Below are 27,404 nucleotides of genomic sequence, written 5' to 3'. Positions count from 1 at the left end.
ATAATAATAATAATAATAATAATAATAATAAATACAAACTCTCAAGTTATAATCAGTAACAATAATTTTTAATAATTGTACTTATTTAGCACATTTAGTTTTATTAGAACAGATTTTCTTAATGTCTTGATCAGAGGTGCTATATACTGTGGATAGGTGGGACCAATTTGAAGAAACTGGGGACCAGAGGTGAAAGCCATATTGGAGTACAGGGTGTGAGACTTATTCCCAGATATATTCATCTCCTTTTCACACACTTAAGACAGTTTTGGGCCTGAGCATGACTTACATATTCTTTTGGATAATTCAAACAATTTTTTCCTGCCTTCTCCAATTTTTTTCTTCTATTTGTGATCATCTTTGTATCATAAGTACCAGTGATTTACAGCTCTGCTAAAATTGAACTTTTGTAAACTTTTGTGAACTGGTCTCATTCTCATGATGATTTCTTAGTTCATTTAAAAATCCAGGATATATTCGACTTGTAATTAACAATATTTACACAATATTCACAAATTTTGTTTGTTTTGCATTTAATGGAACATTTGCCAGATCTGTTTAGATGCATATTAATGCATCCTTGTTTGTTAGGCAATTTGCAGGAATTTGACAGATGTGAATATCACAGCAGGTCATTAAAAGGCAATTAAACCATTCATTATTTACACAAAAAAGAATCAGAGACTGTAAACTACTAAATGCATCTTCAGTACTTCTGGCTTCCTGTTTTGGACCCCTTTATATAACAATTACTCAAATAAATACACCAAACACAGTTACAAACGATTATTTACCATTATAATATAGCATTTTTGAATTCTTGAATTGTTTGGTCGACTAATTCTCAATAACAAACGCTCTTCGATAGTAGTGCTAGTTGCGCTCATTCTACTATGATATAGTTTCTATAGTGACAACATTTATAAGGATTTTTATGGTGATTGACATTATAACATAGCGAGAGAGAGAAAAATACAAAAACTAATGAGGAAATGAATGTTATAAGTGATAAAAGGAAGTAACTTGTTCGCTGGATTTAAAAGATAGAATATGTCGTTCTTATAAATAAAATTTGTTAGCACTGGTCAGTTGCTGTAGTCTAAGAGGAATAAAACACTTTGACATGTTCCGTCATCTGAAAACAATCAACTAACTTCCATGTGACCTAGTGCAACCTCTCACTGCTGTGAAGCTATTTGTGGCAACATGTTCCCTCTTGTGTTCTAGTCTGTAAAAGAACACTCATTTGAATGTTTGGTACAGAGATGAGTTGCATAAAGACGGAAACAATGAGGCCTTTTTTCTTGTATAACCTTTTCAACTAAACCTGATATTCCAGTTATTGATAAAGACGGAAAACCGAAACATGCAATATTCAGACTAAAACTGTTTTTATTTATTTATTTTTTTGTTAGTTGAGAAATTTTATCCATCTGTTAAAATTAAAAGTCATACTACGACCAACTGAACCTATGAAACTGCTTCAAAGCTCAGTGTCTATAAAGAACAATCTGTATACTTTAACCTTTTTAACCTCAGGCAGTTTATTCATGGTCATGAATGCTTTCAGCAGAATATTTGAGTCCTTGTGGTTAGGAGCAGCAAGGCTGCTTGGGGCTTACACACACTAGATAACCAATCCAGTTTGTTAATAAATAATAGCAATGAAAGCCGAATACAAATAAATATATAAATAAATAATTTTTCCAAGAAGCTAAAAAGGAAACATGAGTTTATCCTCAGTGCTGTGAGTTAGAACAGATATGGCCTAAAAGCTATGAAACACTATAATTTACAATTATATAGAAAAAAATGTTTGTAGACAACTGACCATCGCATCCATATTTGCCCTTTAAACATTTGATTCCAGAGTGAGTTTCTCTTCTAGGAAGGGTTTCCAGTAGATGTCGGAGCTTGGCTGTGGGGATTTGTGTTCATTCCGCCACAAGAGCATTAGTAAGATCAGGGTCTGATGGCAGGTGAGAAGATTTGGTATTCAGTCAGTGTTCCAGTTTATCCTAAAGGTGTTCAGTGGTGATGAGGTCTGGATGAGTTTTGTTTTTTCATTCAACTTTTGTACACTGTATACATTTGCTCTTTAAAGTTTTCTCTATAATTACTTCTTAGAACTCATTAAATGAAATAAACAAATCGAATTCTTATCAAAAATTCACAAAGCAAGTTATAATGTCTTCAGATTTTATTGAATTTGCTGAGCTGTTTGCTATAGTATATATACTATAGTTATTTCTAATGTATTTACTTATTTTTTTTAATGTTTTAGGTGTCTTGTATGTGTTTAATTATTATTTTATCATTCATATGCAATCACGATCAGAGACAAGGCATTTTCGAAAGCAGTGTTTTTCAACTTTTGTTGCATTACTAAATACACTCTCTAATAAATTTAGTGAAACATGATAAGTACTTTCAGAGGCACAAAAGGTCAAAAGTCCTTGTCAAGGGTTTGGTTATAGAAAATATCCAAAAAATCTCAAGAAGCACAAGTAAATATATTGTTAAAAGTGAATAAAAAAGAACTATTGGAAACCAGCGGCAGTCACCTACAAAAGGTCAATGAACAGGGAAGGGGAGCATTAGAACTGAAAGATACACAGCTCATATAAATGGGGACGAAAAAGCTTTTAGCCATTTGGAGATTGCCAAGTTAAATATTCATGTAGAAAATGGTTCTCAGTGTCTGATGGCACCAAAAACTGAAGCATGGTGGTGGTAGCATGACGTTGTGGGAATGCTTTTCATCAGCATGATCTGGGAAGGATTAATACAAATCCCAGAAAATCCTAGAAGAAAACTTGTTCTAGTCTGCCTGAGACTTGTTGAGGTTCACTATTCCTAAAGCTACACTGGAGAATGAGAATGTGCACGAATAGCCCAGTACAAACTCAGTACAAGCTCAATACAGTTAACAATCTGTATCACCAACACTGACAGAGCTTATGCAATTTTGACAATTAAAATGATCAGGATCTGGATTCCAGATGTGGATCTACAAAAACTGACCCAGAGGGGTGAATACTTATGCAGCAAACACATGTACATAATTATTTTAAACACATTAATTGGTTTAATTACTCATTACCTAGCAAATGATCAAAAATGTCTTATCTATATAAATAATAAACTATCATTATTTATTTAATGTAAAACAGATCATGTGATTACAGCATATTAAGATGGTGTATCTTTTGCCTAAGATGAAGAGCTGAAGTCTGCAGCTGTGGGAGAACAAAAAAAAAGTAATCTAAGATCATACATTTAAAAGTTTTATTGCTTGATAATGTTTGGGAAAAACAGTGACGCATTGTATTGTGTCAGTGCCTAATGTGCACATTAATGAAGTGCTGGCAAAAAACAACTGCTTAATTCATCTCAATATCTGAACAGGACTCTAATCGAGGTCGTTGTGTTTAATATTTTCACTGGAAGTTGGTTATTTATTCTTTTGCCAGTTGATAGCCAACAAATTGGAGCAAACACTGAAAAGTCTCAGATGTCTGACCATCTGTTGCCTGTGTAACTGTTAGTATTGTAGTGCATTCAGAGCAAATGGTGTACAGTTTTCCTTTCTTTTTTTTATTACTTTATTAGTTTTTTCCAGTGTCATGTCTGCTGTAATACTGAATACAGAGATTTATATGTTACAAAAAAGAAAACCTAAATAGGTCAAAAGCCTATTCTGGGACACAGTACAACAGTCTATAAAAAGGAACAAGTTCTTTGTAGGTTTTATGTTGGTGAACTACATATTACACAATCAAAATGATAATCAAACCAGTGCACTGGGCCTGCTAAGGGCTAGTGTGCAAAAGCAAATGCCTCTTTATTTCTTTCCCAGAAATAAATCAGAGGATTGGGGTAAATTGACTTCTCGGTGTCATCTGCACAGCTCCATTCTCTCTCCCAGTTATCATTGTACTAAATACACCTAATAATGATGAGCTACATCTTATGGTGCATGAAACACAAGGTAGGCTGAAGCTGTTTAAATTGGTTTAGTCTCTAACCCTGTGCTCATTTCACATGGCACGTATGCAGGCTCTACAGCACTCGGCAATGACTCACCAATTCACCAACACCACCAATTATCAATCCTTCTTCTTGCTTCTCTGCATCATGCTGCTTTCACATCTATGAGCAAATTTAGGCACTGGCTGGAATGGAATGATCTACTTCAGAGAAAGATGGAAATCAGGAGTGTCCCATAGGTTAGATTATATAATGTGCCCTCTCAGACTACAGTCATATATTTCCTTGTAAATAATGTTTGGATGTTTGAAGTGGTCCTTTAGTAAATCAAACATTAAAGGCTTGTTATGACTGCTTAACTAAATCGTGAGTTCAGAGATCACATCAGTGTATGTTCAAGAGACAAAAGCTATGTTTTACAAGCATTGGCATAAAGAGGTTGTAATCAAAGAAAAGGCCATAAAAATGAAAAGAACTGCAGAAGAAAAAAGAATGCAGTCCTAAATATTAGCCTAAAGCCATTTTTAAAGCTGACAAACAGTACAAACTGGCACAGTTTTAAACACAAACTGGTTTATTTCTTAGTCTATTTCAGAACCTATTTTTGTGCTATGAAGGCTGGTTTACATTTTAAAGATTATTTTCCCTCAGAAAACAGCACTTGTTGCTTTATATCGTTTTAGGTCTAAAACACACAAGAGAAAGACATTTCTCCTCACTTAAATGAGTGCAGTGCTCTCCAAAGCTGCCTTCCAGCAAGATTATTTTGTTCATCTTGCCCTTATTATCTCTCTAAAGGCTCTTTGATAGCCCCAATGAAGTTTGTTAGACAAGCCCTTGGAGGCCTGAGAGGTTAAGTAAAAAGTAATTTGTAGACCCCATGAGAAAACATTTTATTTAGGGAAAACCAGCAAAGGAAGATGTTAAGTGTGAACAAAAAAGAATATACTTCCTTAGGATATGGATAGAGTGAAGATCACACTTCCCAAAAACATTTTTTACTTAAAGACTCACACTGTCTTTAGTGAATAATGTCACTATGGATAATGTAATGTTTTTAACCAAGAGCTGTTTCTGTACTCATAAAGTCTGGCTTGTTCTCATCCCAGGACTATTCATAATATGCTCATACTATACACTTTTAGACTTAAAAATAGTAAATCCAAAATAATAAATGAGTAATTCTGTTCAAACTTAAACATAAAAATAAAATTCAGATGCATATGGAAGCCTCTGTGCAAGGTTTTAAGAATAAGTCTGTCTGAATTTCTGTACAGCTCTTTGTTTTAATGTTAAAAGTTCTACATAGATAAAATTGAACAGATTTAATATATTTAATAAGGGTTTATGCACCCCAGTATTTCATCTATGCTTTAGCTACAGTTTGTTCAAACAAATTTCCAAAGTAATATGGTTATGTGAAAAAAGAGTTGTTTGGTTTTCTTGGAATAAATTCACTTAAAGTAAACTTTATATTTCTATTAGTGTGAAACAGAGAGAAAACCAAAAAGATATTTTTCATTAACCCGTCCTAAAACGGGTGCCAATAATTCTGGAGCTGACTGTACAACGAGAGCTGATAAAGCTGTATTGCTTTATTCATGTCAGCTGGATCAGTGATAAAGTATTTCCTTCAAAAGGCAGATGTCTTAAGATTAGAGACACATTCAGTCATCATTCTTTACTTTTGCTGCAAGTGGCCAAAAAAAACCCGCCTCAAAACCAGGTTTATTTGCTTTGCTTCCCCGTACCCAGCCATCCCTCATCAAACTCTTTCAAAATCTATTTTTTCCATTTTCACCTCTATGTCACATGCTCTAGAACACACAGGTCTGTGAGCACATTGTCGTACCATAAAGCCCTTCACACAGAGACCCTTCACACTTTCTCCTTCAGTGTCATTGTATACTATGGGGGAACTGTGTAAGAAGGGGAAAGGCACTTATAACAGTGGTTATAAATGAAGCACAGTGGTCACGCGATTCAGAAAATGAGAGCATGCAACACACCACAGAGGATGGCAAAGGGAGTGAGTTGCCGTGACAACAGTATTTTGCCCACAGTCACGTTCCCTTCAGAAACGACAGCCTTTAAAATGACCTTCAAGACACAGATGAGAATTGTGTCTCACAGGAACATAAGGTACTCAGCTGTGCTGGAGTATAATTTCTTAAAATGGAAAATGAGAAATTTTTAAAGTTTGGGACAATGATCTTCTACATTTTATATTAAATTCAAAACATGAACGTGCATTTTTTTAATGGTTAAAGATATCTGACTACAGGATTAGCTTTACTCCTTTCTAACTTAAAACACCGTAAGATCACAAAAACAGACCTAGGAAGACCCTATGAATACAAAAACAGCCCCGTGGACAAAATAAGGACACACAAACAGACCTGGAGACACACTAAAGACACAGAAACAGAACTGGGGACAGAATAAGGAGACAAAAACAGACATGGGGACACACTAAAGATGAAAATTTGCTCAAGTACAAAATGAAGATCCGGTCGTTTTGTAACTAAAGCTAATACACAGTGTAGGAAGTTATTTCAGCAGACAGTAGGAACAAAGATAGAAAATAGTGATTGAAAGACATTTTTTTCTACGGAACTCCATAAACGACAAAATACTGAGCATCTAAATAGGTCAAGTGTCTATTCTTGGACTCTACACTACAACCTATTAAAAACAACAGCTGCTTGGTGTTGGTGTTGGACTAGATTATTGACAACACAGTGATTACTGAGGTATCGGATCAGGTCCGAATTCATTCTTTGTTTTCTAAGTTTTGTCAAATGCTCCAATATAAGATTCCCTGACCGAATATGATTGTAATAATTTCAGTCTCATTCTTCTGAAGGCACAAAGAAAATGCCGGCTTCTCGCACAGGTGTCGTCCATTTTTCACGTTGATGTGCATGCTCTCTTTCACGTCCGTGTTCCCAACCCAGTGCCGCTGGGTTATAGCTCAAGACAATTTTCAACCCAAACTTGGGTTAAAACAGCCCAAAATTCTACCAAGCGGCCTCAACCCAGCATTTGGGTTGAAAAAACAACCCAGCGTATTTTAGAGTGTAGGTTAATGCTAACACTGTTAGAATAAGTAATGCTATTTCGTTAATATTCATACTGTTGAATTTTTTTTTGTATTTAATGTTCTCAAAAATCAAGATAATTACAACCTGCCTATATTTCATAAACGGTTATTTCTTGCTCTACTGCCATGTCATTGGGCTCCAATTTTAAAGCAATCTCTGACGTGCTGAAAGTGAGCACACCCTAGAGACGGACAATAGAAAGTACATAGCTCCAAGGATTAATGTTTTCCCTGAAGACAAAGACACAGTGTGTCTTTCTTGAGGTTTTACGTTACTGAATACAACGAGGACATTCTGTTCCTGAGCATTTCTCAAATTAGGGTCGAAAATGATCTCGTGCTCATCACATATATGGATTTAGCTATGACTATGTGTGCATAGATGTGAAGGAATCGATGCGTAATCTTTCATTGAAATTATTAAATTTCAGCATGCAGAGACTAAGGATGTTGGGAGTAAAGTAACCAGACAGTTTCACTGTATTTGGGCCAGATAAAGGCTACGTTCACATTACCGAGCTGAAGTGACACATATATAACGTGAATTTTTCAGAACAGACATAAAAATCTGATCCATCAAATTAATCAAATTCACTTTCGCACGAGCTACATAACACGAACATGGTCATATCTGTAAAACAACAGCTAAGGACATTAGTAGCAGTAACTATACTCAGTGGAAGAATTGGGGAATTGGCTGATTTACTTAAATTGATTTAAACTAAAATAAGAAAGAACTTTTCAAACAAATTTCCTAAGAAATCAAAGTGAACATGGGCTTTTCAAGCACTTTCTCTTTAATGGAAGATACAGGTCACTTAGCAGATGGGCATTGAAGCCAATAACCCTACCGAAAATAAATAAATAAATAGGCTATGGATATGTAAAATTGTACGCGAATGTAGGCAAAATTGGCAGACTCGGAACATATAGAGATATAACGTAATTAGCTGGTCCTGTCAAAATATTACTTTTACTCTTTATTTCTTTTCTTATGTACTTTCGGTTTCTTTGTTTCTATTCCTTTTTAACCCCAGAATAAAGAGTCAAATTCAGTTTGAGACATATCTGAATGTTTATTAGAAAGCTATGGTGGGAATCCTCAGTATTATTATTCTATTAGTAAGCAACCATTTCTGTAGGGACAGTTTCAACGGGAGTGTATTCATTAAGAAACTTTACTTCTCGTTAATGTAATCTTTAGTGCATTGTACAGTTCTGTTATTTACTTTAAAGTTTTTATTTTCTTGGACACGTTTCTGTTTAAATGCTCTCATAACCAATCTTCTGCATTTTAGTTTGACTAGAAGTTACAGGAAGTCCATTTCATTTGATTTAAAAAAATTGCTAAATAAATCCAAATATCAGTCAAGCAGGAAGTCAGGTCTATGGTACCCAAAAAGGCTAAAATCCCCCTGGTAGCAAGCGTAAAGGCGGCGTATGTCCCTTTTGCTGATCCCAGAGAAGTAGTGCTCAACCTTGGTCCTGTTGTAGAGCGTTATGCCTTTAGGGATGCTCGGATACGTTACCAAGTCCTCAATTCCGGCAGCTTTAAGGATATACGGCGCATCTTGCTCAAGAGTCTCGTGATGGCCGATTACATCATAGGTAATATCACAGGGAGCACAGAGCTCAACATATGTTAACCAGTGGATGACGTGCTCTCCGAACTGGTGATCGAGATGTTTTCGGCCCGACTCGTCACCCAAATAGCGCACAAAATCCTCGAAGTGCAGGCCGGCGCTTCCAGAGGTGTCGCGGTGACTTTTGCGGTACTTCCGTATGATGGTGGGAGCGATGCTGTGCTTGTACCATGGCTCGAAGCGTGGATTCTCCACAAACTTGTCCTTGAAGGCTGATATGAGACGCTCGAATGGGTCTCGGACAATAAAGAACTTAAAGTATGTCTTTAATCTGAAATGATTTGAAGGGGAAAAAGTAAGTATTTGTATTACAAAGGAGTCAGAAATTAGAGGAGTCATGTTTAAACAAGCAGATATCAAAAAAAAATATATATATAAACGATCCCTTGATCTGAAATTATGTTTAATCATGAAGTTAGAAGAAAATGTAAAAATTATATAGAAAGAGGAAACAGTTGAAGAATATACAGTATATCATAAAGGAGAAATATATTTAGCCAAAGGTTTTCAGACAGATGTGAACTTTTCCAGACCTTTCTGTGATCTCTGTGTCGCTCATAGAGGACAGGCGAGGTAAACCGTTTCTCTCGTGGTCATGGACCACATTCTCAGGTATGTCTTCAACCTTGGAGAACTTTCCTAATAATTCACAACCGAGACACAGAGCAGAGTCGAGACGAAGACCATCGGTATCATTTACACACTTTACAAATCTAAAAACGCACATAGTACTAAAATGTCTGCGCTGAACAAACCCTCTCACCGTTGAGGACGATGAGGACCTTCTTCCACTGAGTGTTGCCCACCTTGGGCGTCTGGCAGAAAAGAATCTTGTGTTTGTCGCACACAAAAATGCGGTCTAGGATGAACTTGCGCAGAGGAGTGTGTGAAAGTTTCCACAGAGAGGAGTTCTTGCAAACGCTGGACAAAAGCTGCAAGCGCTGCACCGTCACCGACTCCCAGTCCGAGAGCTCCACCTGAGTTGGGCCACCTGAAGACTACAAACACAAACACACTTGAATAGGACTGCTTATTTTGGACTGCAGTCAAAAGGGTATTATTCCTATCCTAACTAACTTTATTTCCAGCTCACTCTGTTGCACCCATTTGTTGTGCTCTGATTAATGGCTGACAGGAAAGTAGACACCGAGTGCTTTAAGTGTAGTTTTTCATCTTTTTTCCTACTTGACCTAACAGAGGCAATATTTTCATAGAAAATTATTTGTATTTTTTCCCCCAAACATTTCTATCCTCAAAGTAAATGATGATACCAATTCCAGTTCTGCTCACAGAGATGCCTCAAGTGCTTGTTAGTAAGCATTTAAACTTTGAAGGTCTTATTTAGTACCGGTAAAATTCAGTGTATTTCTGTGTCACCCTGAAAGCCAACAGTGTCCTGACTCATTTTATATCAGACTTTCGGCCATAAAACATTTAATTTGTTTATACTGATAAGCCGATTTCCATGCCACTGTACTGGTAAAAACGTCCTCTGGATTAGGGTGTCTGCCAAATGCCATATGTAATATAATGAAAAACTGGGTTACTACTATATTAAAACATTTTTATTAATTCTCAGTATAATGTTTAGATATTAAGGCTAATGTTATTTTAACAATGGTAAAAACTACGCACATACCAGATGTGCCACATGTCGTCAGACACACCGGTAGGTTGTTGATATGGGAAAGAAACGTAGGAATAACACACTGGGATGCACTATTCTAGAAACATCCTTCATCTCCATCAAGTTTCAGGCACTTATATTTGCATAATGGAAAAAATACTGCATAAATTTCAAAACAGAAGCTGTCCGCTTGATCGGATTTGCTCAAACTTCCAAGACTGATAATGGAAATAAAACTAGACGCACAGAGGAGTAGTAAGTACTTTCTGAAGTAAATTAGTTTCCACAACTCAAATCACATGGACGGACCTTTTCTCTGAATGGGCAGCCATTTATGCTTCAGGGAGCAGTTGGGGGTTCGGTGCCTTGCTCAAGGGCACCTCAGTCGTGGCTGGCCCGAGACTCGAACCCACAACCTTAGGGTTAGGAGTCAGACTCTATAACCATTAGGCCACGACTTCCCTTTTTTTTGTGTGTGTGTGTGTGTGTGTGTGTGTGAGTGAGAGTAAACAAATCTCATGTGTTTTGCACTTGTAGCGCTGATGCACAATGACACCGAATGCATTGTGCCAGAGGAGCACAACATCTACTTGTCTTCCTTTTTATTTAAACACTTATAAACAAATAATGATAATCAAAATCATGTGTGGAAAACTGACCTGTTATATATTTATATTCCAGGGGAGAAAACAGATGCTGTTATTCTGCAATACTCTGGCATGTAGTAAGTATAGTTGTCCTCTTAGCATTCAGAGTTGCTTTAGATTGATGACTCGGCATTTTCTGAGCATATATGAACACAACACTTGAACTCCCACAAACTAGAGATGCTCTCAGTAAAGCCTGTTAGAGGTTTATTAAGCGCTCCGCTTGATTTGAGTATTATGAAAACATGTGTCCAGACTGCTATATATTTAAAGAACTTGAGGCTGTGGTTTTCTGTCATCTCGCAGTGTATAAAGAACAAGTTCAATGAAAAGACTCTAATGGCTTCCCATGGATGATGTGGTCCCCTGACAAAATAAGTAGTGTTGGGTTGTAGCGTGACTGACAGAGGCATTGTGGCACTAGCGATTATGGCATTTTGTTAGGCAGCAGACATAATCATAATAATCTCCCAGTGACAGAAATATCGTTACTGTAGTTTAATATTATATGCTGTATAGAATCATTTGTTTTTGCCAACCCTTTGCTACAAGAAGGCGATAAGCCTGAACTCACCACTGCAGGCGGTTGTGAGGCTGCGTTCTGTGAAAGCTGATTTACAGGGTTTACCGTCTTTACCGTTAGAGAGGTCCAGTTTAACAGCATAGGTCTTCCCCCATAGTCTGAAAGAGAGAATATATGCGTATATACATATTAAAGCACATTTTGATCCAAACCCTCAGTTCCTTGTATGAATATTTACCCCATGATCAGTATTCTGGTCCAATAAGTCAATAGAGCAAGGTACATTAAATATAAAATATCCAAAGCATAATATGACCGACTGAGCAAAAACTATAGAGATGCATTTTATAATTGAAAAAAAAAAAAGAAATTAAAAAATTTCACAAGAGCTCACTGAACAGAAAGGGGCTACACCTTAATCATTTTTGTGTCCATGTGACATTTAGAGTTGCATTCTACCGTCACGTACCTTCTGGCATTCGCAAGCTGAAGTTGATGAATTTGCTGACAAACATGAGGATAAGCAGCACCCATCCACAAGCACCGACCAGCAGCCAGTGACGGCGCATCATTGGGCCATGGAGATGCTGACGAAGCCTAAAGTACAACACAAACATTCTGATTTAATCATAAATTAACCGATCTTGGGAAATAATATAAATAAAAGGGGAAAAAAATCAACAAGCATAGTTGCGTTAATAATACCAGTTTGTACTAAAACAATTGTTTTTTTTTATTGGGACCATAAAAGTTCTAACTCCAGAACCTCAGAGTTCCAGTGCAAACATTTTCATGAAGTACATTTAAGGAACACTGTGTGCATTCTATCGTTAGCCAAAACTTCACACTGCCAAAGATCCACTACTTGGCCTCTCAAACAAGTCCCTTAACCGTTAAACACTCAGCTCTATTCTTTACTGGAGTCTGTGCCATTTTAGATAAAACATTCTTCCAAATGAACAACTGGTTGTGTGCATGATGTATCTGGTCTTAAGAGGAGCTTGGGGTTAAGATCTAGGAAAAAGTATTTTTGCCAAGTCACACCTACTCCACACAATCTTAGACAGAACTACATGACTAATATTAAATGAAGTCAGCTTCTTAGTCACAGTCAGACTGATTGTGCTAGGTACTGAAAAATATCTGCTTTGAAGCATGAGGCACAAAATAGATTACAGATTAGAATTAAGATGTTTAATATACTATTGACTGTTAACTCTTTCACTAAGGAGTTGATCCATTTATCGAAATGGGAACTGTTTAACATCTGAAATCCGTTTGAAGAGCTCTTCATATTCCCCCTCTGGAAAATCAGAGACTAGATTAGATTTCTACAAAGGTTAGAATTGCCAATAGGGCTTCTTGGCATGTTTTGGAAAGTCAGAGAAAACCGGATCACTTTAATGAGGACCCTGGAGGTGTGAAGTATGTGTGAAGTATAAAAGCTACTTAAAATTATAATTCAAGTGCTAGCTTTTCTGTCCATTTTTCTCATCCTGAAACTGGTTGCATGAACAATTTTTGTGGGAGAAAGCACAACAGCATCATAAAAAGTTGTAAATAAAATGATAATAAAACTGTATGAACGATCAAGGACAGGGCTGATTTCTTTCTAGCCAATGCTATAAGCCCGGGCCGCTCTGTGTGAAATGCGCATTGATTTTACCTGCATTTGGGCTGATTGTTTTAACTCCAATTTGCTGTCATATTTGTAACACATCATCAGTGGTGTTAGTGGTACAGTAATTAACATGACAATGCTGGACTGCATTTTTGTTAGAAGTTAATTTCTGACAATATCTGTGTGCTGAAATAAAACCATTTCTCCATATTGTGCACTATGGAAAGAAAATTTGGAAATATCGCTCCAAACACAATTGATCCCGCACTGGGACCAGTGTAGCACAACTCTGGCTTCATTTATTCTTAATTTTTCAACGCATTTCAATTTATTTCTAAATAAAAAAACTTATTTCTGCTTCAAGGACACCATTTTGACCTAACCTTATGATAGCATGTCAATTTCTGAATATTTCTGGTATACAACAACCCCCAAAATTAAGTTATCTTGTCGTTTATTGATTTGGTAAAGACATTATTGTTCTGATTTGAAGTTAACTTGCTTACCCAATCATGATAGATTAATAATATAATATATAATAATAATATAATTATGACCACGAGTAAGTAGTTATGCTAACAGACATATTGCACACAGGTAAAACTTTCTGTTATTGCAAATGTGCTGTTTAAATACTTTGTTATTGTTATTATTATTGCAGTTAAACAGTAATCCAGTGTGTAATAGTTATTTCTAACTCTTTATTTAACCAGGAAGACGTTTGAGCTTTCTACAAGATTTATATTACTGTGTTTTACTGTAATAAACAGAGATATTTAGGTATGAAAACATGACTATAAAACAAAAACTCAATAGAGCATCCCAGATAGTGTAAGCGCGCATGCGCATTAGCTAAACGTCTAACGTCCGTTATTCCACTTACCTTTCATGTATAAAAAACAGTGATCTTCTTTTCGCCATGAAAAAATAGTAATACATCAAGTATGCACTTTTTATATTCTAAAATATACTGAAAATATATCGCATTCCACTCCATACTGCACTAAGCAAAAGTAAGGCTGTCTGAGCGTTATAGCTCACATTGGTGTGTTTATTTAGATAGCCAAAGTGCTAGTAACTAGCTTCACGTTTGTACATCACCGAAAATATAAATATACGAGTAAAAGCAAAATAAAGTGATAACGGGATAAATCACGTATATAATATAGCCATTCGTACGAATGTAGCTAGCTAGCTAGCCCTAGCACCTGACACTAGCAACACAGAGACTGGTTTCAGCCTCCTAAACAACGGTTGCATCCCAAATCGTTCCCTGTTGGACGTGTAGTGCACTAGATAGGGCGTCGACGTGATTGCGTCACAACCTATGAAGCGCACTCGGATAAGGAGGCAAGGAGGCATTTGGGATCGAGCCATCGCCTTGTTAGCTGCACGTATTTACAGTTAGAGAAGTCTGTAAACATTGAGACTAGAAAAATAAAATTTAATGTGGTTATTTGTGTCCTCGACATGTCTAATTATTTCCCTGATGTATTTTGGCCATTTTCTCCAGACAGGGCCATCATTTGCTCATCATTCAAAGTCAATATTTAGTAACACTCCATTTGGCAGGTATTTTTGTAGCCAGAAGTCTTTCTGTTTTTGTTTATTAATGAACATTCCAGTTGCAGTTTTGAGATATTCTCTGGCCATCTTGCACAAAAAGCATTGTTGAGGTTTATCTGTCTACATATTTTCAATGATATTGACAGTAAAGTTAATGGCAAATGTTTTTAGGGGAAGGTTTGGTTCATTGTCTTGTTACTTAATCAAAGCTGCTCCCAAGTGAACCAGTCACCATAATACACACTGTTATTACTGTTTAACTGCAATAATAAGCAATAACAAAGTATTTTAGACATGTGCAATAACAGAATTTTTGAAAAATGTGCAATATTACCTATGTGCAATGCCTTTCAGTGTAACCACTACTCTTTTTACTTTGTGTGTTGTATATTATGTTATGTCTCTATTCTTTTTATATATTTTGCTGCTGTACCAGAGAAATTTCCCCATTGTGGGACGAATAAAGGTATATCTTATCTTAAGATGTTCACATTTGTCACATGTAAGAGTTCCTTCTGATGACTATTCCCATGATTCAAGATGGTGCTGCATGTGTAGCTGCCTGTTACAGCAGATTACAAATTGCCAAAAAAAAAACACGCTTGCGCAGTCAAATCTTCAAACCACCACTTTCGTATCAACTAATCTTTCATTCAATTTCATGTGGGAGACGCATGATCGAAATCTAGAACCTCCAGGTCTTGGCTTGTCTTCGACAATTTCCATTGACTGCAATTATTTGCACGGTAATCATTTCCTATCAAGGTCACAATGTATTTTATTAGCAGGCTGGACTACCAGTTGGCTACAATTGTTATGTTGAGGATCCCAGGGGAATGTTTTAGTTAAGCATTATTTAGATTTCCAGATTTTATTCACATGAAGGGTCTCTGTGACCCACATACCTGATCATTTTAATCTAACCAGTCCACAATTTACAATACAGTAATCTACAAATCTCAGACCAGTGGAACACTCATGGGATATTTTGGACTAAGTATGCTATACTACTTCAAAAAGTGACAAATAATAATAATAATAATAATAATAATAATAATAATAATAATAATAATGTTGCCATCAGGTCTGTTAATATATTCCTTAATGTGATATTAAAATGGTTATGTAATATAATCATGTATTATAGTTTTCATTTGGCCATATTATATACACACTATACATACATTATATATAATATGAGGGTGCCAATTGGTCAATTGGTTATATTACCTTTTTATATTATTTTATCTTGTGTTTGTAATGTACATCATAGTTAATAATTACAGTATTACTTTTATTAATGTATTGTAGCTTTATTGTTATTTCAATATGTACATTTATTTACTTTTATCCTTTTTAGGGTGACTATTACCATCTGTCTAGGGATTACAGGTGAAAATTAGCCATCTGGTTAACTCTGGCATATTGACAGAAATGTTTATTAATATGCATTGTCCCTGTAACTAACCAACTAGCCAACTCACCAACAAACAAATAAATAAATAGCCCGGTTGAATGGCGCCCTCATGTGGTCAAGAGACTTCTAAACAACTTTTACCAGCCTGCTGTTAACCACACAGCAAAACTAGAACAAGTAATAAAAAAACTTGACATCTAGTCTTAAAATGTTAATACCTAATTTCTATCTATCTATCTATCTATCTATCTATCTATCTATCTATCTATCTATCTATGCGTTTATTAATTATTGTATATTCTAGAACAAATAAGAGAAACATTAATGTAGTACTAATTAAAGATAATACTCCCATACTTCTGCATAGAAAATTCAAATAGTTAGTGATCATATGACATTAACCAACACCTTTAGGCCAAAAAGAACAATACAGGACTTTGTCAAAGCATACATTTATTTTCATGGTCACTTTAAGACATTAACACTTGATCAGTGTCCTGAATATAATGTTTGGAATGCATTCCCTAATGCTTATAAAAGCAGCATTATGCGTCATGTATTGTGAAATGTGGTAAAAGATGCTGTGGAATGTACCCAGGAATGCCCCGGTGTTTAAAAATATGGATTCCACCACCTCATTATGCTGTTTCTATAATCCGTACTGAAATCTATTGATGGACAACAAGAGTTCATTGGTGAAAACTCTTACTGTGCTCCAACATATTTTGTATTAGTATAATTCTGATGAAAGCTATTGAGCATGGAATGTTTAAGGTTTCTAAGCCACATAGGTTTCACATATGAATTTTATTTAATTTCTGCTAGCTGTTTTAGGGTGCAAGCATTGCATATGCCTTTGAACCATGACAAAAAGCCAAAGTCTGATCTAAAAGGTTTAATCATGCTGGTACTGCTGGATATCACCAGTGCTGGACGACAGCTGATTTATACATATATGATGTGTGCCTTTGTGTAATAATGTGCTTTAAAACGTATGAAGAGTAAAACAGAAATTATACAGTGTTTAGTCCATGCATCACCCATGAGATGTTCATGGAGATTTCATGTAAATCCCAAATGCTGTAACTCCTGCAGTCTAGCACTTAAGAAATAAACAAAGTCAGTGTGGTCTCAAACAGTCTCTTAGCCATTTCCATGAAAATGTAGGCAGCTTAAAAAAAAAAAAAGCATCTGCTCTGAACTGTGTTTAATAACTGATTGGAGATTAATTAAAAAAAAAAAAAAAGAGAGAGATTTTGCATTTAATGTTTGTTTGCAAAAAATTGTGCTGCAATAAAGACCAAACAGTTGGATTCGAGCCAAAGAACCGTTACATTTCTCTGATTTGGCTGTTTTAAGGGTCATTTCAGCCTTAAAATGGTACAAATCAGCTTCAATGTTAAATCAGTTCCAAGAATAAAGCGAATTATAAAGTCACAAAATGACCCAGAGATGCGTCTATATACGTGTTCTGCTTCTTCTTTATTTAAGCTACAAAACTTCTTGGGAAGCCAAATGTGAAGCATTAACGGCTAAACTAAATACCTGACAAAAATTATAATCTTGGATAGTCTGCTTGTAGGGAAACTATATACATGTGCATACTTTTGGGGGAAAAAATGAATGACTGACTAAACGGAAGTAAAATCGGTATCAGATATTTGGTTAAATCAGAACCAAGACCAGAAAATAAATTGGAAATTGAGAACAAAACCACTGTAAATTGTCCCAAAGTTTGTTTTGTGAACGGAATGCTAACAGGACAGTGATGTGGACATCATAAACAAGAGCTGGCCGCTTGCTGCTGGTTACCGAATGGGACCGACTCGCCGGCCTCCCACACGGGGATGATACTGGAATTGGTGATGGAGGAGGAAGAAAAGTATAACTGCTTTTTTCTCTTACAATGGAACGTGACTGAAAAGGTACGAGACGGATTCGCCGTTGTGGGTTCTCCGGATGGCCTCGGCTAAGATCATGGAGATGTCGATGACCTAGAAAAGATACAAACAAATGATCAACCTCACAAAACTATAACGGAGGACAGCAAACCGCAGATTAAAAGGCCTGAGGTTTTCACTCAGTCTAATGAAAAACACTAACAGGACTAATCGGAGCCATTACAGCAAGCAACACGACGATTAGGTTGTTCACATGAAACTATCACTAATTATTATTTTGTCTGATGTGATTCATTTTAACAAATCTCTTTTTTTTGCAAGAGATTGTTTTTCTAAAAATTGTTAATGCTATTCAAAATATTTTTTTATGTTAAATTAAAAGGTGAATTTATGTTTTTATTTTCAGAAACTTCAATAATTCAAAACTACTAGCTGATGCATCTTGAAGCCCTTCATTTAAAAGCCCTCCAATTAGATCTTTTCTTATTAAATTGTATTTATATGTACATGACATTTGAATTTTAAGATTCAATTTTATCTCAACTTAATAGATAATTGATAACCTTTTCCCCCCAATACCATGACCAGAAATTCATCTTACTAAATGATTTCCTGAGCCATAAAATCTGCTGGCAAGAGCATATTAATTTATTTATTTTTTTCTATATAAAAGCATCTCCTGTGACACACCAGGACACTCAATCTTGTTCTAGCTAATATTAGCTGACTAACAAGTTACGCTGCAATGTTGGAATAATGACTGTGAAACACTTTTACCCAACATAATCTCCATATATTCCCTCACAGTCAAGGCAAATTTGTTTTTCCTCACTTTATTGGTCGAGATAGAAAAGTGCTCCACTGTGAGCTGCTTGCTATTGAGTTGCATGTGGAACGTTCTAATCGTGAATGCAACCTGTTCAATGTATTTATACTCCCTGTCCTGAACCCAAGAAATTCCACAATGCCAGCTTACAATATGCTGTTAGGAATAATTCGGAATCATTCAGGAATTCTGACGGTTATTATAGTTTAAGGATACCTGGATTTTGGGGCACTGCTTCATCTTCTCCTCTTGTGGAATGGTGTTAGTGACGACAACAGCCTCGAAAGGAGCGCTGTTGATGCGCGAGATTGCTGGACCCGAGAAGATGCCGTGGGTAAGAATTGCATAAACCTTTATAGCCCCGGCAGAGATCAGCCTGATGACATGATGAGAAAGAGGGCAGATATTAAAAAGATGGAGGGGGAATAAGTGGATGAGAGCAGTGGAAGTGGAAGACAGATAGAGTTCCACGTACCAACAAACCATCCATCCAGCTTATTCTACACAGGGTGACATAGAACCTGAGACAGAGGACAAGGTGCCAGCCCACCACGGGGCACAATTCACAACCATTCACACACTATGAATGAAATTGGTGCACAGAAGCCTTTATTATTGCCACATATATGTTACAGCTTAGCGGAATTCTTTTCTTCGAATATCGCAACTAAGGAGGTTGGGGTCAGAGTGCAGGGGCAGCTATGATACAGTGTTCCTAGAGCAGGGAGAGTGGCAATTGCCCAACAGTGGCAGCTCGGCAGTGCTGTGGCTTGAACATGAGCCTTAACCACTTGATTACAGAAGACTTCTGAAGCACAGGGAGAACATGGAAACTTGGTGCACAATGGGGCAGAGGCAGGAAACTGTCTAACCACTAAGCTACCATGCCTCCTCCATATGTATCTCAATACTATATGTCATTTATATGAATTTATATTGAAATACTGTATATATATATTTTGCGATTTTGTCACTTGCTAATAAGAATGTCCATTTTCTCCCGATGTTTAATGCATATATCACATGAGGTTATTAAACCTGCAACGCGTTTGTGGCTACATGTTTTGCATTCGGAGTGTGTGTTATGCGTTGACCTACTTATCAGCAGCGTGGCAGATGGTCCCACACGTGTCAGCCATGTCGTCCACTAGGATGGCCACTCGGTCCTTTACATCCCCTACCAGCACCATCCGGTCCACCTCGTTAGCTTTTTTGCGCTCTTTATGAATTAGGGCGAACTCAACGTTCAGCCGGTCAGCGATGGAGGTCACCCTGGGGACAAATGTACAGGTTAGTACTCACAAATTTGCAGGTTTAAGGTTTAACTGAGGATATGTAATCTACAGTTGGAGAAACAACGCCATCTGTTTTGACGTTTTTACTGAAATTTCATTGGGTGCGAATAAACAGTACATGAACAGTACATTTTACACCCAGAAATGAACACACATGACCCAGTTATAAGATTTACTGAAAATTCTGTACTTTAGAAAACATATCTGCTTTCTGAAGAGTTTACTTCAGACTGAGGAAATATTATCAATAAATAGTATAAACTAGATATTAGATAGACACACTGGATAATTCGTTTATTATAATATTAAATATTAGAAAAAGAAAAAAAAAACAATTCCAAAATCGCGGGTTTTATTTTTAAATACATTTTCCTTTATGTATTTAGAGTGCAAAGAGTAACAGTGATCTTCATTAGCACAAAAAGATGTCAGAAGATGTAAGAAGATAATACATTTAGCTGTTAACAGAATACCAATACTCTTTCCATGCTATTTTTCTCATCAGAAATAGTGCGGTTCTCAAAATCATAACCCACCCTTTCATTGAATATGCATAATTAACATGGAATCACACACCAATAGTGTATTTATTTAGTAATAATTTTTTTTTCCTTTCCCACCATGCAGTTCATCCATCAGTGGGATTTGCCCTACACTTAATCTCTACATAAAGACAGCGTTACAGCTGAGCTCCAGTCTTTTAATCTACCCAGCTCTCTCGCCTCCTCACCTGTACACTCTGCTCAAACAGATAGAGCTTAAACGCCTCGACTTTCACACTAATACCACCACCGACACCATCGTGCTTCTCTTAAAAGTCACAGATGGTTAACATTCCCAGCCAAATCTCTGCTCTAACTCAGCTGTATTGCATTCGGAAAACTTTGAGTCTTTCGACTGCCACGTCACTACTGCGCTGGGTTTCTCATTTGTAGGACACTGAACGTGACTAAAAATGAACAATGAGAAAAGAATCGAAAAAATAGAAGGTGGTTTTCTGCCTCTAATTCTCTTATAAGGATTAATTTATAAACGGAATAAAATAATAGCTCTGGTCCGATTCTTTACGTGCCGGTAATTAAATGCATTTAATGTATCTTCAGGAATGCTTTTGTGATCCTGTCCTGTCATTAGATGATGATGAATAGCTTTCTTGTAAGTGGTACTATAAATATTAATCCTTGGACAACGATCATGTTCCTACTATGAATGATTTATATCGATGTTTCCTTTTCAAGCTAAATGGCTTTTAACCCAGGACTTAAATTACTTTTGCATATTAAAGCTAAATATAAAAGAACATCATCTGTTATCTGAAATAGTCTCAGGGATTAAAAAGAAAAAACAAAATGATTAATAAATGAAACAAAATGACAAAGTTCAGCGGTCACATTGACGACGGCATTTTATTATCCGCTCTACTGACTGCTTACAGCAGGCAAACTCTGAAATAACAGCTTTCTTGCAGACCGTATCACACCCTCAGAGAAAAAAATAAATGCTCTTAAATCAACAACAAAGTAGATTATTAGTCAAAGCTGGCCCACTAACCCTCCCAGGGCCAGCCGTGCGTGCTTGACCCCTGACCCGAGCTGTGACCAAAATGTCAGAAGATTACCTTTTAGCGCCACCGGCATCAGGAGAGACAATAATGCAGTTCTTCCACTCTGGAATGTTCTCTCGGATCCACTGGAGGACTGCAGGCTCTGCGTACAGGTTGTCCACGGCAATGTCAAAAAATCCCTGGAGGCAGAAAAGACAGCACAAAGCACCAATCAGATGACAGAAAGAGTAGTTCATTTTAACACACTGGAAGAACAGGTCGTTTTTGCTAGGAATTAAAAAGGACCCCCCCCCCCACACACACACACACACACACACACACACACACACACACGCGCGCGCGCAAGAATTCACTCGTGAGATGTTGAGAATTCTCACGAGATGTTACATTCTTCAACGTGAAGATTTACTAATTGAGTCCTTAATTACTAACTAACGCTTCTTGTTTTGTGTTCTTTTCATTAGCGTTACGTACATGTTGTAGCGCTATCGTCCGTTTTATTTACCACTAACTGAAAAATAAAACGTTGTTTTATTGAGCAGCTGTAACATTTTTGAGTGGTTGAGTTGTTTTGCTGGCCTGCGACAGGCCTGAGCTTGAGTCACTTGTGATTAGCGGTGGGATGATGAGAAAGCCGTCAAACATTCATTCATGTTCTGTAAATGTTTTATTCTCATCAGAGTCAATTTTTATTTATTAGCTGGTACCATCTAGGTTCATTAGAAATATTGTGAGTGGTCAGAGAGGGTGGAAGTGAGGTTAAAAATATATATAACTAATCAATTAATTATGTAATTAAATACATTTAAATAATTAAAAATCAGGCGCTGAGACTTCATGCATTTCCTTCTGAACTTACTAACCGATTTGTCCACGTTTGTACACTTTGATTACTAAGAAATTTACTAAGAGATTTTCCATTTGAAGGTTTGCACTGCCTGTGAAGTTGTTACCTGAATCTGTGAAGCATGAAGGTCCATGGTGATTATATGGTCTGCTCCGGCTACTGACAGCATGTTGGCCACCAGTTTTGCGGAAATCGGTGCACGGCTCTGAAAGGGGAAAAAACATTTTTATCTCTAACAATCACTCACATTGTCTTCATGCTTATATTTACACCTTCATCTTAAACCGAACATATTATAAAGCTCAAGTTTCAAAATCAGAGAATTTTTGGACATTGAGTACCATTAAAGCATATAAGCTGTTAGATTTTTAAGCCTAGTGTGCTTTTGACTACATGTTGCATTATATATGCATATCTACTCATTATGGTATGATAAATGTTCCAGGAGGTCTGTAAAACCTCAGGAGGTTTACTTACACGGTCGATGTTAAAGTAGTTAAACCGCACACAAACCCCGCTTTAAGCTTTGACCTCAGATCTGGCTGTAAAAAGTCTTTTTTTTAAAAAAAAAAAACTTTAGTGTGTCTGTGAAGGTGAGTATATTTCACTGGAATGTTCTCGAATCTACTGCTAAATAATTATCAGCCCTCAGCTTGAGACCAAACCTGCTATCTTATGCTAAGCTGGACAGAAAAGAGTGCAAAGATCAATAAAATCTATACAGCTTCATTTGTTAATGAATACAGGTAATATAAATTTCATCAGAGTTTAAAAAGGTTTCTGACTTTGTCCTTTTTGTCCTGTCGGGCGTAGGGGAAACACGGGATGACGGCAGTGACGCGAGACGACGAAGCGATCTTGCATGCGTTGATCATGATCAGCAGCTCCATGAGGTTGTCGTTTATTTCTCCACAGCCACTCTGTATGATGTACACATCCTCACCTCGCACGCTCTCACCGATTTCCACACTGTAGCAGACAACAACATTATCTCGGTCAAATAAATTTTGGTTAAGGAAATAATGGCTTATCATCACCAAATGTCACTCAGAAATTACATACTTAGCTCAAACCTTATCCCAGACTGAGTGGCACTAAGGCACATTTCTGAGCATTGCGGTGTACCGTTGAGTGTACCCTTTTTTAGTCAGTCCTATTTTCTATTTATACACTAAGCATTTAGGGGAAATATGAATTACAAATAAACAATACAGGGCTCCTCGGTGTGATTAGCAAAATACTAATCATATACTAAAGCTATTACTGCCATGTCATCAACATCTAGTCTGAAATTACATGTACAAATAATCATTTCCCTTAAATGACAAATACATATGTATATGTATGAAAACAATAAATATGCTCAACATAAATGTGGTATTACATTAACACAATTATATTTTAAGCAAGAATACCTTGATTTCTAAACAGCTTTTAATGAAGCTAACATTAGTTGTTTGCGATGTTAGCCTCATAGCTGTAGTACCAAAAGAACAAGATTTTGACACTTAATTTCTGGTTAAACAAACATTTTGTGAATTACCCCTTCACCCTGAGTGTGATACAAGAAGTCTTATCTTGAGTACTAAGAGTTATCTAGTAGTTGTTTGGCTAAACCAGTGCTTTCGGGATTCCTGATCAATGAGTTCAACGTGAATCTGGACATTTGGCTTTCACAGCTTTCACATTTGGCGGAACAGATCTTCCGCAATATATTCGTTGCATTCATTGTTCATTTTTATTAAACACATTTTTTAACAGAACTGCTCATGTTCTAATAAAGAAAATGAAAGTTGGAATGTCTTCGCATCGCAGCTAAGACAGATAAGAACGTAGCTCTTCAGCAGCATCTCAGGATATGTATTCTGTAAAACTTGCATCAAGATAAGACCAAGATAAAATGAATACATTTTGAGCACTTGAAGAATATATTTGCTAGATTGCACGGTGAAAGTCTGAGATGTGAGGGGGAGAAAAAAAAATCAAGTCAGCAGCACTTCTGGACAGGAGATTGGCCTCCTACTGTTTATCCGTCTCCAACCGTGTCACGTGAGGGAACGAGAAAAAGGGACCATGACAAATCAATTAGGAACAAAAAACAAGCTTTACTGGCAGGACTAGCAGACAAACCACTGCACAATCATATAATTTCTCTTATGACCTGAGGGAAGAGCTTGCAACGCTATTTTACAGGACTCACCTAGCTTATTGCTGCACGTGTCTAAAGTGCGTAGTCAAAATAAACTCATGTTTATAAAATAAACTTATGCTGTATTGTTTCCTGTTTATGAATTATTATGTACAATAACATCTATGTACCAGAAGAGCTTGCTAACATGTGCATAACAATTTCTCTCATGATCTGAGGGAAGAGCTAAAGACACCTAGCCTTTTGCTACCTCAAGGTAAACAAAGGTTTGCTTGTCTTGTAACAATGAATCAATGCTACAAGTCTAAGTAATTAAATATAATAAGAATAATAAGGAAAACAGCCTATTAAAAAGATCTGTGTACCAATTACGAACAGCACAAAATCTCCATTGGGTTTACTTGGGTATAATATTTTAGAAATACAGGTTGATCATGTTCAAACATTTATTTAATCATGGGGGGTGGGTGGGGGGAGAGGAGAAGAGCTAACATGGCCACATTTTATGTTGAACTCATTGATCAGGGGTCTGAATAACACTGGTTTAGCCAAACAACACTGACGACTACATAACTTTAACTCCTGAGATAACAGTTCTTGCATCACACTCAGGGTGATGGGGTAATTCACAAAATGTAGGTAAAGCTTTGTGGACAGATCTTGTAGAGGAGTTATTTCAGCACAGTTCGGCTAACCCCTGATCACAAAATATTCTGTAAAAACCGTGTGCATTACTCCGTTCGTTAAAGTAGTCATTTGTCTAAACAATGATACCCATGTAACTTGTTTATCCACTTTAATGCTAATGATGAAACAGATTAATGCACACACTTAGGCCTTTAAGACAAGTTTAATAATTTGGCAATGTACGTCAAGCGTTCAGACTTTCTTTCCAAGTCCTTAAAACATAACTGCAAGGTTATTTTAATATATCAACTGTTGCATAAACATTCACCTTGTGGCAAAGTTCTCAGGCAAAACATCTAGCTTGGCCAGTTGCTAAAACACAGGTTGAACTCCTCGAACTAATAAACAACTTTAATTCAAACATGATTCCTTTTAAACCCTTAAGATTAAGTTGACAGCTTCCTTCTAACCAAACCAATGAATAAATGTTTGTAGTAATGTACAATAAAGGCATCAGTAGCTGTAATTCTTTTCTACCAGCAGGCAAAGATAGTGAAGTGACATACGGCCAAGTACGGTGACCCATACTCAGAATTCGGTCTCTGCATTTAACCCATCCAAAGTGCACACACACACAGCAGTGAACACACACACACCGTGAACACACACCCGGAGCAGCGGGCAGCCATTTATGCTGCGGCGCCCAGGGAGCAGCTTGGGGGGGGGGTTGGGTGCCTTGCTCAAGGGCACCTCAGTTGTAGCCGGCCCGAGACTCGAACCCACAACCTTCGGGTTACAAGTCAGACTCTCTAACCATTAGGCCACAACTGCCCATGATGATATACTAGTTTGAACAACTGGTCATATTGTCAAACTATACATCTTGTCTTTTCTGGCACTGTATAAATGGGATTCCGCTTTTATATTTAGGATTACTGGTCAACACCTGACTGGGTTTGATTTATGCAATACACTGGGAATGTTGGCAGTATGACTTGGGGTCTGCCCAAGGTTTATGTGAAATATTATGTGTTACATGTACTTATGTCAAAATATCCATCAAATTAGATACGACACCAGTTCATAGTATGGTTAAGCCTGATACCAATAATCATACTGATGCATCCCTAAATATGTCCATCTAACACTCTCTAAGATGAAGGAATTACACTATACCCTTAGGTACAGTAAGGTTTCCAGGTAAAACACACACACACACACACACACACACACACACACATATATAATAGCACAATATGAGCATTAAACCTGCTGGTCTCCAATTAACCTTTGTAGATGCAAATTGCTTCACTTTTATAGGCACAGTTTCTCTCACCCACCCCCACCCCCCCCCAGACAACATTGTTGTGTCTGAACCATGAGATGAACCATCGTGTGTGTGTGTGTGTGTGTGTGTATGTATGTATGTATATGTATGTTTGTGTGTGTGAATAAGTGTGTGTGTGTGTGTGTGTGTGTGTGTGAATGAATGATTTCAGAGCAAGAAAGTTCTCAGAAACGTGACGACCGGACGCTTACAGTAAGAAATCAGCACGTGTGATGTTAGATTCACGCGCTGCACGTGCTGCACGCGATTCTTACACTTTTCACTGATTAATAACTCACCAGGTTTCCTGATTGCTGAATTTTTTGGTGATGACTTTCCCCAGCTCGAGCCCGAGGCGGTCGGCCACCTTCTGGGACAAGTCATGGTGGGAGCTCCCGCTGAACAGCACGATGTTGGGCATGGCGGAAACACGTGTACACGTGTGAAACCGGGGGTATTTGGTGATAAAAAATAGAAATAAATAGAAATCCCCAATGCACCGAGACGGACAATTTAAAGCGAACAAAAAAAAAATAACCCAGCACCACTACATGCTCGATAAGCGCTGAGTGACCGACGCACAAGGAGGAAGTGACGGAAAGAGCGCAAAGCGGAAGTGCTACAATACTAACAATCATGAGTTTTAATAATGTTAGAAATAAATCATTTTTAAATAGAAACTACACGATGATAACGTGTGGTGTGATACAACAAACAAACAAAACTGCTTT

General features: G+C 37.0%; 2 protein-coding genes across 3 annotated transcripts; both read right to left on the bottom strand.

The window, feature by feature from the left end:
- Positions 1-8,149: 8,149 nt before the first annotated feature.
- Positions 8,150-14,553, bottom strand: chst10 (carbohydrate sulfotransferase 10). 2 transcript variants are annotated; one of them, XM_027156649.2, is made up of 6 exons: positions 14,038-14,553; positions 12,003-12,130; positions 11,585-11,691; positions 9,500-9,734; positions 9,270-9,375; positions 8,150-9,007 (listed from the first exon to the last, which is right to left on the bottom strand). In XM_027156649.2, the coding sequence occupies exons 1-6, from the start codon at positions 14,091-14,093 to the stop codon at positions 8,458-8,460; spliced, it is 1,182 nt and encodes a 393-aa protein (XP_027012450.1). In that variant the 5' UTR covers positions 14,094-14,553; the 3' UTR covers positions 8,150-8,457. The 2 variants fall into 2 exon arrangements, with proteins under 2 accessions (XP_027012450.1, XP_027012451.2); XM_027156650.2 differs by lacking the exon at positions 14,038-14,553 and adding an exon at positions 12,239-12,333.
- Positions 14,554-16,573: 2,020 nt separating this feature from the next.
- On the bottom strand, positions 16,574-27,285 carry LOC113648965 (ribose-phosphate pyrophosphokinase 2). The gene is made up of 7 exons (XM_027156515.2): positions 26,973-27,285; positions 23,356-23,539; positions 22,677-22,775; positions 21,778-21,902; positions 19,963-20,136; positions 19,081-19,240; positions 16,574-18,131 (listed from the first exon to the last, which is right to left on the bottom strand). The coding sequence occupies exons 1-7, from the start codon at positions 27,092-27,094 to the stop codon at positions 18,039-18,041; spliced, it is 957 nt and encodes a 318-aa protein (XP_027012316.1). The 5' UTR covers positions 27,095-27,285; the 3' UTR covers positions 16,574-18,038.
- Between the last annotated feature and the right edge of the window lie 119 nt (positions 27,286-27,404).

This window comes from Tachysurus fulvidraco, chromosome 18 (assembly GCF_022655615.1).
Source record: "Tachysurus fulvidraco isolate hzauxx_2018 chromosome 18, HZAU_PFXX_2.0, whole genome shotgun sequence".
NCBI lineage: Eukaryota > Metazoa > Chordata > Actinopteri > Siluriformes > Bagridae > Tachysurus > Tachysurus fulvidraco.
Note: the sequence above shows the minus strand (reverse complement) of the source record. Positions and strands in the feature narration are given on the sequence as shown.